Source organism: Loxodonta africana, chromosome 18 (genome assembly GCF_030014295.1).
Source record: "Loxodonta africana isolate mLoxAfr1 chromosome 18, mLoxAfr1.hap2, whole genome shotgun sequence".
NCBI lineage: Eukaryota > Metazoa > Chordata > Mammalia > Proboscidea > Elephantidae > Loxodonta > Loxodonta africana.
Genome location: NC_087359.1, coordinates 60123894 through 60137333, shown reverse-complemented (window position 1 = coordinate 60137333; position 13440 = coordinate 60123894). Strand labels below are relative to the sequence as shown.

Genomic DNA, 13440 nt, shown 5'->3' with positions numbered 1-13440 from the left:
AGACAATATGTCTACCCTTTGACCCAAGAATTTTACTCCCGACAGAAATATACAGACAGGCACGTCCAAGAATGTTCATAGCAGTATTATTAATCATAACTCCCAAATTTGAACAACCCAAATGTCCATCAATGATGGAGTGAATAAAGTATATTCATAAAATTGGATACTATGCAGTAATACAAACTCACTACTGCTACGCACAACAACTTGAATGAATCTCTCGAACATAACATTGAGTGAAAGAAGCCAGACATAAAATAATCTGTATTGTATAATTCCATTATGTTGTTGTTGCTATTAGGTGCCATCCAGTCAATTCCGACTCATAACGACCCTACGTACAACAGAATGAAACACTGCCTGGTCCTGCACCATCTTCACAATCATGTTATGTTTGAGCCCATTGTTGCAGCCACTGTGTCAATCTATCTCATTGAGGGTCTTCCTCTTTTTCGCTGACCCTCTGCTTTACGGCGCATGATGCCCTTCTCCAGGGACTGATCCTGCTGATAACATGTCCAAAGTATTTGAGACGTGGACTCCCCATCCTTGCTGCTAAGGAGCATACTAGTTGTACTTCTTCCAAGATAGATTTGTTTGTTCCTTTGGCAGTCCATGGTATAAAAAAAAAAAAATACTCGATATTATATTATAAAGTCTAAAAATCAGGCAAAGGAAACCTAATCTGTGGTGATAGAAGTCAGAATAGGGGTCACTTTTGGGGAAGAGGAGGACAGTGACAGAGAGAGGACATGGGGGTCGTGGTTTGCTGGTAATGTTCTGTTTCCTGACATGGGTGGTGGTTATGTGGCTGTGCTCACTTTGTGATAATTCACTTATGAGTCATGTACTTTTTAAATGTATATTGAACTTGAATAAAAATTTTATTAAAAAAAAAAAACTCCAAGATTTTCAACCTGACTGGCAGAATGGAGCTGCCATTTTGCTGAAATGGGAAGAACACTTGAAGGAACAGATTTGAGGGGGATCAGGACCCCAGTTTTGGACATGTTCAGCCTGTGGTGCCTATTAGAGAAATTGGCAAGTAGGCAGCCCACTGTATAAATTAGGAGTTCCAGGGAGAGGTTTGGGCTGGAGGCATGAACTGGGGAGTCATCAGGGTGTGGACAGTATTTAAAGCCATGGACAAGATGAGATCAACAGAGGAATGAGTGTGGGGAGAGAAGAGAAAGGGTTCAAGGACTGAGTCTGGGCCATCTAATGTTTAGAGGTCTGTAGTCAGGATTGTTATAAGGATTAGATGACTTAGCACATGCTCAGTATGGGGGCTGGTACTTTTTAAGCATATAGTATATCAGCCCTTATTATTTGATTGGTAGTTGGCTTATAAAGTCCTCTCACAGGCATTTCTTTTCATATATCTATATATAAAATAAAATAAAAAATTTTTTAATTTTATATCTATGTTATTATATCATATATTTTATATCATACATAGCAAACACACATGTATGTGTGTGTATATATGTGTATATGTATGTGTATATATAACTTATTTAATTCCTGAGGCAACCCTGTGAAAATAGCTACTGCTCCCTGTTTTATAAATAAGGAAATTGAGGAGCATAGAAATGAAGGAATTTACCCAGTCATACAGTAAGTCAGACTCAGGATTTGAGCCCAGGCTCTCAGATTCTGAAGCTCCTCCCCTTTTCACTACTCCCTGTTGACCTTCAGGAAAGGGAGGCCTGGGTGGTGCAATGGGGCCCAACTAGGAGATGATCCAGGCTGACCTTAGTGTCAGCGACAGTGGCTTTCCAGAGGATAGGACCAGATGGACCCCGGGAAACATGGTCAACCTGTAAGGGTCAGCCTGTAAAGGAGGCTCACAGGGTGCTGGAGAGGAGAAAGGGCCATGATGTGTGTGGTGGGGTGGAGGAGATGATGCATCAACACCTGCGCTGAAGATCATGGACTCCCGGAATGAGAGCCAGGCCTCTGTCCCCAGAGCCTAGGCCCCGCCTGGGGGCAGGGGGAGTGCGTAGCATAGGGCCATCTGCCTCTCCTCACTCGGGGCTACCTTGGACCCAGAGTGGAGCAGGAAAGGGCCCAGAGCACAGACTCGCTTCCGGGAGGCCACAGATGATGCTGTTCCCCACTTCCTTGTGGTCAGGACTCCCCAGGCCTAGGCTCGAGGGCCCAGCACAGAGGGGGTTAAAGGCCCTGGGACTTCTGGCTCTGGGGTGGGTGGGAACTGTCAGCAAGGAGCCTTGTCTGGCCTGATAATCCAGGCTGCTTATCTCTTCCCCAGCAGCTGTGAGGTAGAAGTGTCTCCTGGCAGGGAAGAAGGGAGGGAAGGGCCTGGTTGATGGCGGGAAGAACTTGAAGCGTTAGGGACACCCAGGCTCCCTGGGGATCCTTTGCCGCCCAACAGCAACTTTCAGGCTTGTGCCTGGAGACTGGAGAGGGCCTGGTCCCCAGTCTAGACATGGGGTCCCCACTGACCCAGAGAACAGGAACTGGGAGCCAAGGAGCAGACTGAGGGAGGTATTGAGGAAAGCTTCTAATATGTGCCTGGGGTAGATGTGCAAGGGGTGCCCTACCGTGTACACCTGCCCAGGTACTGACAGAGCACACCTGATTGAACACCACTGCTACATGCTCCAGAGGCGAGGAGAGGGGAAACCCAGTCCAAAACCAGAGGGGAAGGAGCCTGGCATTTTTTGGGCTCCTGTTGTGTATGAGCCAGGCCCTAGGCTAGAGATTTCACCTTTACTATCTCATTTCATCTTCACAATTGTGGAAAAGTAGGCATTTTGACCTCAATTTACTGATTAGGAAGCCAACACTCCAAGACTGGGGGCAGGGCCCAGGGTCACCTGGTAAGGTAATGGCGAAGCTGAGACATTGACAAGCCCAAAGCTGTGCCTTTCCCTTTCTGGCTTCTGAGTCTGCCCTGGGCAGCTCATCTGGAGGATAAGCAAGCACTCAAAGGCACGACCCCTGAACCCTGCAGGGTGAGGCTCTTGTTCAAGCCAAAGATAGCCTGTGATTCTAGGCTGAGCTCCGTGTGGGGCCTGGCTCACAAGCTGCAGCTCAGAGAAAGGAGAGTTGTTGCTGGTCAGAGGCGACCAAGACCAGCGTGTGGCAGAGACTTAAAAAGTGTTGGAGGGATGGGTGGAGTTTGAGGAAGTAGAAGCAAGAAGCTTTCCCACACATTCTTTCATGGAATCTTCCCAAGGATCTTGTGAGGTAGGTTCTAATGTCATCCCCATTTTATAGATGAGGAGACTGAGGCTCAGAGAGATGAAGTAAGCCACATGCTCATAATCACATTACTTACTGGTAAGTGGCAAACCTGAGGTCTGATTGCATTGCCTTTGAAACTTCAAAAGCGTGCCCTCCACCCCCCACCCCCCACCAAAACCAACCCATTCGTAGTAAGTTTGTGCACAGAACCCCAGGGTCTGGAGTCCAGAGAGCAACATTATAGTCCTGTCTTGTTTACTGATTTACTGTGTGACTCAGGGCCAAGCATTTCCCCTGAACCTCAGTTTCTCTATCTGTAAAGCCTGTGTGTAGTCATCTTTTGGAGACTGATGGAAATTGGGAAGGCCCCAGGGAAGGGCTTCAGGAGCTTCTGGGTGCATTTTCCAACTTGCTGATTTGTTGAGAAACTTGTAGAGAGTGTGAAACACATGTTGAGTACTTGGGCACTGTTGCCAGGGACCAGTGTCTGTACAGTGTGAGGAGTTCTCTGAGCACCTCTGAGGGCAAGGCCCATGAAGAGTGCTGGGGCCACAGAGTAGCTGAGGAAAACAAGGGATCAAATGAATTCTCCACAATGTGATAAGGAAAATAAAGCTGGTCCAAAGCCTGAACATAGGGGGACAAGTGTCAGGAAGGGTTAGGAGAAGCTTCGCAGACTGATCAGTCAGAAACTAAGCTGGGATAAACGGGCGATCACCAGCAGCCACCTCTGAAAAACCCCTAAATCTCAAGCCCTCATTTATCACATGGAGTGTAAGGATTAGAAAAATTTCCAGCTTTCCTTTTTTACAGCTGTTAAGCTTCGAGATCTTACCAGGCTCTTCCTTTGGGTCCCTTGAAACAAAAGCAAAAAGAAGAACAGGCACCTCCCAGAACATCTCAGAGTCCTTAGTTCCAGGATGAGTTTTGCTGCTGACTGTGCTGTGAGTGAGACGTGAGACACGAGGCTGCAAAGCATTGAATGACTGTATTACTTGGTATTCTTTTATCTTTGTATGAAACTGTCAACTTTATGAAACTTTGCAAAGCAAACACCCGGAGGAAAATAAGAGTAATTTTACTAGCTGAATCTTTTTTTTTTTTCAATGTATATGCTGTTCATCTGTGTTACACGTCTGGGTAGGTGTATGTGGGCATCATACATGTGTGTATCTGTGTATGTATGTTCATGTCCTAAGTGTTCTGTGTGTCTGAGTGTCTGGGGTGTCTGCTGCGGCCTTCCTATTCCTTTTAGGGTCATGGTTTCCCAGTGCTGAGAGGAGGAAGCAACCCTGAGGCTCTAGATAATTCTCTCCTCCTCTCTAGGCCTTGGTTTCCTTTCCTACGTAAATGCAGGACTTGAACCCCATGATTTGAAGGGCCTTTCCAGACCTGACCATCCTTAACTTCATCACTCAACATATGCTTTAAGGACTTCATTCAGAGAAGGTCTAAATAAGAATCGGGAGGTTAAAGCTGTAGCAGCTAGGACTAGGGTTAGGCTTTAGCAGGATAAAGACCCCAAGCCGGCCCACTCTGGCTGCAGAAGAGACATGGAGCTCCTGGTCTGAAAGAAGAGCTATAAGAATGCCAGGCTGGCCCTGAGGATCTGGGTTGTGTCCTCCCAATCGCACACAGGCCAGGCAAGGGGCAGAATTCTTGTCTCTATGGAACTTGTAGAAAAGGAGAAGGTCTCCCTGTGGGGCTGTAGAGAGGCAGAGGAATCTAAGAGTGACCATCTAGGAAGACAGCCCTGGGTGGGAAGTGGTCTGCTCAGGTCCTGCTCTGGCTTCTGCAGGATCCTGATAAGCAGAAGGTGCTGGGTCCCCACCCTGATAGCCCAATGTTGGCCTATCAGGGCCCTCACACTACCCCACCCAGGCCCAGACTCTCCTCTAGTCCACACCCTGATCATAGTACCTCCCACCCCAGCCAGGGGCCACAGGCACAAGGTCTCTGGCTAGCTGAGATATCTCCCTCCTCTAGGAGGGACCCCTGGTTCTGTCAATGCCCACCTCCCCAGGGACTAAGCAGAAGCCTAGGCAGTGAGTAGCATGAAGTTTGTCCCTGGTGCATAAAACCTTTCACTCCAGTAAAGGAATCTGAGCTGTCTGTGGGGTCTCTGAGTAAAGGTGGCCTCACAGGAGGGGTCACAGGACGGGAAAAGGGGTCACAGGGAGGCGGGAGCAGACAGTTCCTCACTCAGTTACAGCACCTAGTTTATAAAGGTTTCTCAGCCATATTTCTTACTTGATTCTTAGAACTTAGTGAGATATGTAATACCACTGAAGCTCAGGAAGTGGCAATCTGCCCCCATGCACACGGCTAGTGAGAGGCAGAGGAAATGAGAGATGGATCCTGACATTTACTCTATAGGTGCTAGGCTCAGGTCTGGGCGTTTGCTACGAGGGCTAATACAATCTTTATAATCACCACATGAGGTAGGTATTGACAGCTCCCATTTTACATTTGAGTAAACTGAGGCTGAAAGCACTTGGTCCAAAGTCACAGAGCTGGGTGCAGTAAAGCTGGACTGTCACTCAGGGCTTGTCACCTCTAAACCTGGGCTCTTTCAATGGGCCTGAGCTTTCAGGAATATTTTCATGGACACTCAGATGTTCAACAACAAGCCTCACCTGTGGCCTTCAGTGGCCCCATGTGGAGGGATGAGGTGGGAACCCCTTCTGTGGGCCAGCACTGTGTTAAGTGCTTTACCAGCATAAGCTCTCCTAGCCCTCACAACAACTCCGTGGACTGGGTGCTGTTACTATTCCTATTTACAAATGAGAACCGGGAGGGTCCAAGAGAGAATGACTTGCCACAGCCTCCGTGGGTCTGGCTCCCTGGGAGGTCTTTCTCCTCTTTCATACTACATTAGGCTCAGCTCGTGTCATTCGACATAAACATTTATTTAGTAATTGCTAAATAGTATTTATGGGTGCCCTGGTGGCACAGTGGTTAAAGTGTTTGGCTGCTAACCGAAAGGTCAGCAGTTCAAACCCGCCAGCTGCTCCTTGGGAGAAAGATGTGGCAGTCTGATTCCGTAAAGATTTACAGCCTTGGAAACGCTATGGGACAGTTCTACTCTGTCCTATAGGGTGGCCATGAGTCAAAATCAACTTGACAGCAGTGAGTTTTTTTTGTTAAATAATATGTGCTAGAGATAAATCCGTGAATAAACCAGGCCCTCATGATTATTTGTTTAATGTGAATAATCGCTCAAATACATGAGCCCATAACAAAAACCAGAAAAACCAAACCCATTGCTGTCAAGTTGATTCTGACTCATAACGACCTTATAAAACAGAGAACTGCCCCATAGGGTTTCCAAGGAGCAGCTGGTGGATTCAACTGCTGACCTTTTTGTTAGCAGCCAAGCTCTTAACCGCTGCGCCACCAGGGCTCCAAGCCCCTAACAGGAGGATTTAATTAGCTGCAGAAAGCTTCCCTGCAGAAGAGACACTTGGAGACCTGAAGAGGTGTTAGGAGTGCACTTGACAATGAAGGAGGGAAGATCAAGCCAAGCAGAGGAAGAGCATGTGTGTAAGTTCATGGCAGAAGGAAACAGAGCACCTCCAAGGAACCTAAAGAAGGTTGAATCCCTCATCCCACTCTCTACCCTGCCCTTGTCTACCCCTCACAGGTGGGGTATAACCACTGCCCAAGCACACAGACCAGTATGCCTAGGAGAGGGGAAAGGGAGGTAGCAGAGAAGCAGATGCACCCTCCAGAATGGGGTCTAAATAGCAGAAGCCCTGCTTTGAGGAGCGTCTACCCAGGATCTCCCTGCCCCAGAGGCAGAGAACTGAGCAGTGCCAGGCTCTCACTGTAAGTGCCTGGAGCCCTGAAGAAGGGTTTCCACCCACACTTACACTGGCTCCCACAAGAGCTTGGGATTCAGCTGCCCGTTTAAGTCTCCTGCTCTTCACCCAGGGACCTTGCCAGGGCCAAGGTGGGCGAAGGGCTAAGGGTCTCTCTGTCTGCCTAGACTTGGCCACCCTGGGGTCAGCACAAATAAGGCAGGGGCCTGAAGACCAAAATCTAGGCTGCAGGGTCCTGTGAGCCTGCCTCCAGACAGATTACACAGGATTCAACCAACATTCCCCACCCCCAAACCTTCCACCAGGGCTCTGACCCAGCAGTAAGACCTGAAGCATGGGGGTGAGACTGTCCTTTCTCCTCCCCAGCCCAGCAGATGACCAGCTTCATGGGGAGCTGAGTGAAGAATGGATCTTCAGCTTAGCAAAATCTACAAATAAGTAGGTAAGTGCCACGAAAGGGCCTAATAGGAAGACAGGCCAGTGATCCTTGTTCCAGGGGGTCCAGCAGGGGAAGGGTTAAGAAGCAGGGCCTTCTAGGAATAATACCCATTAAAAAAAACTGACTTTGTCAAATAAGATCAGGTGGGTTTAAAACAAGAATAATTAGGTATGAAAAATAATCTATTAAGAATCTTAGAAATTATATATTGGTGGTACGTAATTTTGCTTTTTCTTGAAGAAATTGCAAGAAACAGATCAATGTTTTACCTATGCAGAAAATGACTGAAGTGGGGGCGGCTTTTCACTTTGTGCTTTTCTGGACTCTCCAAATTTTCAAAACATATGTTTAATTGTTTTTATTAAGAGAAAATCCAACAAAGATTCTGGACAAGATAATTGCTTTTTTCATTTTCTTTTTTCAACAACTCTATATAAAAATAAAGTTTCGTTGATTTTGTTACAGGTTTGTGCCTTTTTTTTTTTTTTAACAAATTTTATTGTAGTAAAATATACACAGCAAAAAGTTTGCCATTTTAACCTACGTTATTTTTTTTTTGAAGAGGAAAGTTTAAAAATGGAATAGCTTAAAAAAAAAAAAAAGAGGCAGGGCCTTCTGGAACCCGGGAAAAGTACCCCACCCAAGGGAGGGGCCAGTGGGGTTAAAAGGCAAATGGCAAGCAGCAGCTTGAGCAGAGGCAGGGAGAGGGCCTCCATGTATCCAAAGGCCTCCCCAGTCTATAGTTCCAGCTCCAGGTAAGCACCCCTCCTCTGGGTCTGCATGTCCGCTTGTTTGTCTGACCAGAGGGAGCCTTCTGCTTTATTATGTGATCGCTGGCATGTTTAGCTCCGGCACCAGCTACTAAGAGATCCAACAGACCCTGCTCTGCAGGGGCCTCTGCTTCTGATCCCGTTTTGTCTAGGGCCAGTCTTCTTCCCCTAATCCATTTGGGCTGCCCCTAACCACAGAATCAAGAAGCTGCTGGCCCAGGGTGGGGGTGGGGGTGGGGGAGGTTGGGGGCAGGGATGGGGGAGCTGTGTGTATCCAGCCCAGCCCAGACTGTCTTGCTCTTCCTCAGCCCCGGCTCCCACTGACCACAGTGCTCACCATGCCCCCTGCAGGGCCCTGGCTGGGATATCATCATATACTGTAAGTTTGTGATGAGACACTACAGTATAGATGATGTACTAGTCCGGGTACCCCCAGCTCTGGCGCCTGACAAGGAGGGCAGGGGAGATGCTGCAAGCCCAAGGGGCTCACCGCTCAGCCTATAACAGACTGCTGACTGCCTGGGCACTTGGGAATGACGAGGAAACCGTTACCATTACTGAGTTTAGTAATGGTAATGGTTCTCTTGCTGCATCCAAAAAACGTGCCAAGAAGAGAGTTCAGGACTCTGGAGCAGAATACTGGAAGGATGGGAGGGAGACTCCAGCTCAGACAAAGGGGTGGGGGTGAGGGAATGGGTAAGTTTTCTCTCTCCTGTTATAAAGAAATAAAAGTGAGAACCAGAATGCTTCTCTTTCAACTTTATTCCTATGCAAGACGGGAGGGGGTAGGATGGGAGGGATCAAGGACTTGGGACTCAGGAGAGAGGCACTCTCTCACTCAGAACACATGGGTCCTTACCTGGCTTTAAGGCGGGGGAACTGAAGAGAGAAGAAAGATCTCCTCTCTGCTAACAACTGGAAGCTCAGGGAGAAACTCTGGGCTCGCTGCCAGCTGGAGACAGAGTGGCACTGCTCCCACCAAGGGGCCGATTTCTGAGACCTAAGTAAGCTGCAGCCCTAGGCAGAGGAAACTACATGGGAACTGAGCTAAGGCAGGCTCCTTGCACCAAGAGACACGGCTGGGCAAGCATGGTGCAGACCTGGCAAGGCCAGGCCAGGCCAGCTAGCAATCAGTCAAGGTCAGTGCTTCTCACCAGTCCCTACAGGTCCCTCGATAGAGGCAGTTTTGATCAGTGGCTCCTACCCACAGCTTGGGCTGGGATGCCCTGGGAGGGGCAGTAGAGGGTAGTCACTTGAGGACCTTCACAGACAGGCGGAGCTGAACGTCACAGAGGAAAATGTCCATGAGGTCACGGCCTGCCTCCTGTGCCATCTGGGCGATCAGTTGCCCCTTCTGACCAATCAGGATTCCCTGAGGGTGGGATAAAAGAAAAACATAGTCACACCCTCAGAGCTCCCAAGAAATGCAGGAAGAAGCTCCATCTAACAGAGCTTTGCTCCCTCCTCCAAGCCTAGTCCCACTTACCATATGAGATTCTTTGGGCACCAGAAGCTTCTGGAGGATCACCAGCTGGCCACTTGGCCCTTCCTCCCACATCTCAGTTTTCTGCACAGGGAACCATCAAAATCAGTCAGTCAGGCACATAAGCCTGCCTCTCTGGGACCCGCTGTCCTGCTCTGGGTGTGTGCCTGCTACAGTGCTCCCAGACCCCTTCACTGAGCTGCACCTGCTGTACGTTGTAGGGCACCTCCTGGGGCAGGTATTCGAGGAGCTTCTCCCGGATGATGTTGGCACAGATCTCCTCAGGAGTCTGGGTAGTGAGGACTCCACTGTGGAACTCCCAGGGCCCTGGCCGGGCCTGCGCCAGGAGGTACTGCTGTGGGCACAAGGGGAACAGGCAGGCATCTGAGTTCCAACCTGGCGTTTCCTACTTACTCTCGTTTCCAGGGGGAAATCTGAATCCTGTTTTTACCTAGTGGAGGCTACCCACAGCCATGAAGTCAATTCCGACTCGTGACCCCATAGGGTTTCCAAGGCTGTAAATCTTTACGGAAGCAGACTGCCACATCTTTCTCCCATGGAGCCGCTGGTGGTTTCAGACCTCCGACCTTTTGGTTAGCAGTCCAATGCTTTAACCACTGTACTACCAGGGGTTCTAGTGGAACTAAGGGCCAGGCTACGGTCAAAGCTAACTGACCTTAAGCATTTTCACATCCTCTTGGCTTAAGGCTGATAACATGAAGATCTCCTGGAAGTGGGGCCAGCCAATCCTCTGAGGGCCTCCCACAGGCTGCATGTCAGGGCCCTGAGCTTCTGGGCTGGGGCAGTGGGGGCTGGGGTGTGAGCGGAGGGCCTGCTTCATCTTGAACTTCTTCCCGTTGACCACACCTTCTGTGAGGGCTGCTGTGAGGTTCAGGAGAACTGACTTCTGCTTCAGACAATCTACCTGAGCATGGGGGATGGGCAGACATAGCGTGGTCAGGCAGACAAGGGCCTTGGAGGGAAGCAGACCCCTTTCTCATGTGGGTGGTGCTCACCTTGTTCATGACAAGGATGCTAGGGACCTGGGAGAACTGGGTCAAGCACCGAAGCACCTGGGGGCTGAGCTGGTTTCGAGTCCACTTGTCTGAGACATCCACGAGAACCACCACTAGAGGTTGGCAGGGTGGGGAGGAGAACAAGGATATAACCATTCTCCCCCACAAAAATCTCCCACGATACGGGTTCTGGGCAGCCCCCAGCCCCCAAATGCCCAGGAGTGAGGGGCTGGGGCTGCAGATTCCCATCCTGAGCCTAACCCAGATCAGCAGATTTCATGCTCTTCCACGGATCTTCCAGCAAAGAGGGCTCCAAATGGTGCCTGAGGGACAGACACACATCAGTCAAGAAGGGTATCCTGGCAAAGGCATTCCTGACAGGGATGGGATGTCACCGGGGCTTTCCAACCCCTACCACCACTTGTTTCCACAGCTCTTACTTCTTCTGTTTAATGGGGCTGATGAGGCCAGGTGTATCAAGTAGAATCTAAAATCAGGAAAGAGATGTCCAGATCCCAGGAGGAAAAATTATGACGGGGGAGTGAGAGGGCCCTCCCTTCCTGGCTAAGGTATTGCTGACTTTATATGTGTCCCCCCACCCCCCAACTTTGTTTTAATTCTAGGTGGGATCCCGGAGGAAGATGATGACTGTGAAGATATGAAGGATTAGTGAGCAGCAGAAAGGGAATGAGACCTTTCTGACTAGATGCCGGCAGGGAAAGGCAGAGACGAAACTACACCAAAGCTAAAGAGGAGGTGACCCCGTTTCCTCAGACAACTGAGTCTAAGCATCATTTTCTTCAGGGTTCATGGTAAGGGAGGCTCTCTTAGCTTCGTCCTTTAGACGGTTTCCAGGACATCCTTTGCAGGTACCCACCACCTGGGCCTCCTTCTCTGTGATGACTCCCAGAGCTTGGCAGCGAGTGGTGTGTACCTTCTTGGAGACAGGGAACACCTGCCAAAACAAAGCAGTCCCAAGTGAGGCCCCAGACTGTTCTAGGATCATCCATGAAGGCAAAGCAAAAAGTGAGAGGTAAAAAGGGCAGGAGGTCAAGGGTGCAGCATACTTTTCGGCCCAGCAGCTTGTTGGAGAGTGTCGACTTCCCTGCATTCGGGGCTCCCAGGAGGACCACTCGCAGGACCCGGGGGTTCTCAGGCGTGTCGGGACGATGGACCAAGAGGAGATCCTGCTCATCTGGAAAGTGGGAGAGAAAAGGGAAATGAGAGGTAGTTGAATTTGGATTCCCTGTCAGGTGCTTGGTCCTATTCACCCATGAGGGAATAGAGGTACAAGACTAGTGCAACAGATTGAAGCCAAACCCTGGGTCTGACTCTTAAGTTTGCTCATATGTAAAATGGAGACAATATTAACAATACTTACTTACAGATAACCTTCTTTTGACCGCTGCAATTGTGTAAAACCACTCAGTCAAAGCCTGGCACTTAGCAGACACTTAGTGATGGTAGCTGGATTTGGTAAATGTATGTACATATGTGAAAGTACAGTTAAACAAGGTACAGTAAAAAATTTCTCCAGTTCTGACCATCTCAACCTAAGGGTGCTATGAAGACTCTGCAAGTTTTCTCAATCCTTAATGTATGTAAGCCCTTTATTATTTTGCATTCTAATGATCAGTTTAGGTATCCAGCTTCCCTACCTGGCTCCAGTATATGCTACTTGAAAAATAAAGTGTTCTCTTTATTTCCGAAGTGTAACTCAGTGCCTTGACAAGTAAACAGGACTCAACGTGTATTTATGGATCAAGTTTGCATCCCTTATGGGGGCAGAGATCCACAAGTCTTCCTGGTCTGAGGGCCTTCGATTTCATACTCTTTTATGAGGGTTTCTGGGTATGAATGGGTTGGTTCCCTCTGTCTCCCAAACTCTTAGAACCCGAGACCTCTTTCCTGTGACATCCTTCACAGCTCGCCTCTCTCAGATCCTCAAGATCACTATCTAGGAAATAGCATCAAGGATGATATTCCTAAAGATTGACAGGGTTCCCGAAGCGGGACTTTCAATGCTAAAAACGTGAGAGTCCCAAGCAAACTCATCTGTACCCTTTACCTCTGTGGATGGACACCCCAGGGACGCAAGAGATCAGTGAATTGTCCGGCTGAGCGAGTCCGAGGAAGTGGTCCAGGGCCGAGCCCGGACCACAATGGCGAGAGGCCGAGGACAGGCGTGGACCAGAGAAAGCGGAACCTGTGGCACAAGACACGCACCTCCGCTGATAGCCCAAGAATGAGGGGAGCCAGCTCACCCAGTCCCTTGGCGCTTTGGGGCCCAGCCGCCAGACCCCTAGCACCGCGCGAACTAGCCCAGCCCCGCACCAGCCGGGAGCAGCCATTACTGCCGCAAAGCACTCCGGGAACCGACCAGGAGCGCCCCTACGATTGGACAGAAAGGCGGAAGAGCGAGGGAGCGGGAGGGAGCTACATCCGCCCAGAGAGCGAACGCAAACGGGATGTGGGAAAGGGGGCGGGGACGAGCGGCTTTGGAGACGCGCAGAGGCTAAGGGGAGAATGTGTAGTATAGGGTCTGTTTGAGCGGACTTCTCTACATACTGTGTTTTTTCTTCTCCTGCCAATGTTTTGTGAAAAGGCCCTTCTAGTCTTGTCTCCTGGAAGACTACATCTCCCACGAGGCCAAACGGCAGAAACCTTCCTCCTCGTGTCTGACCCTACCGAGCCTGGA

The 13440-nt window shown here is 49.5% G+C and overlaps 1 protein-coding gene across 2 annotated transcripts; it reads right to left on the bottom strand.

The window, feature by feature from the left end:
* Nucleotides 1-8987: 8987 nt before the first annotated feature.
* ERAL1 (Era like 12S mitochondrial rRNA chaperone 1) lies at nt 8988-13111 on the bottom strand. 2 transcript variants are annotated; one of them, XM_003416980.3, is made up of 10 exons: nt 12811-13111; nt 11810-11937; nt 11620-11697; nt 11183-11229; nt 11004-11065; nt 10743-10855; nt 10403-10651; nt 9932-10081; nt 9730-9810; nt 8988-9615 (listed from the first exon to the last, which is right to left on the bottom strand). In XM_003416980.3, exons 1-10 carry the CDS (start codon nt 13091-13093, stop codon nt 9493-9495), a joined length of 1314 nt encoding a protein of 437 aa, XP_003417028.1. In that variant the 5' UTR covers nt 13094-13111; the 3' UTR covers nt 8988-9492. The 2 variants fall into 2 exon arrangements, with proteins under 2 accessions (XP_003417028.1, XP_064127550.1); XM_064271480.1 differs by lacking the exon at nt 9932-10081.
* Nucleotides 13112-13440: the final 329 nt, after the last annotated feature.

What these genes read in the sequence shown, in the direction of transcription:
- ERAL1 (XM_003416980.3), bottom strand. Translation starts at nt 13,093, where the DNA reads ATGGCTGCTCCCGGCTGGTGCGGGGCTGGGCTAGTTCGCGCGGTGCTA. An exon ending in AGCCCCATTAAACAGAAGAA is followed by an intron (nt 11,066 to 11,182) that starts GTAAGAGCTGTG and finishes TCTGTCCCTCAG; the next exon opens with GCACCATTTGGAGCCCTCTT. An exon ending in TGCCCTACAACGTACAGCAG is followed by an intron (nt 9,811 to 9,931) that starts GTGCAGCTCAGT and finishes TTCCCTGTGCAG; the next exon opens with AAAACTGAGATGTGGGAGGA.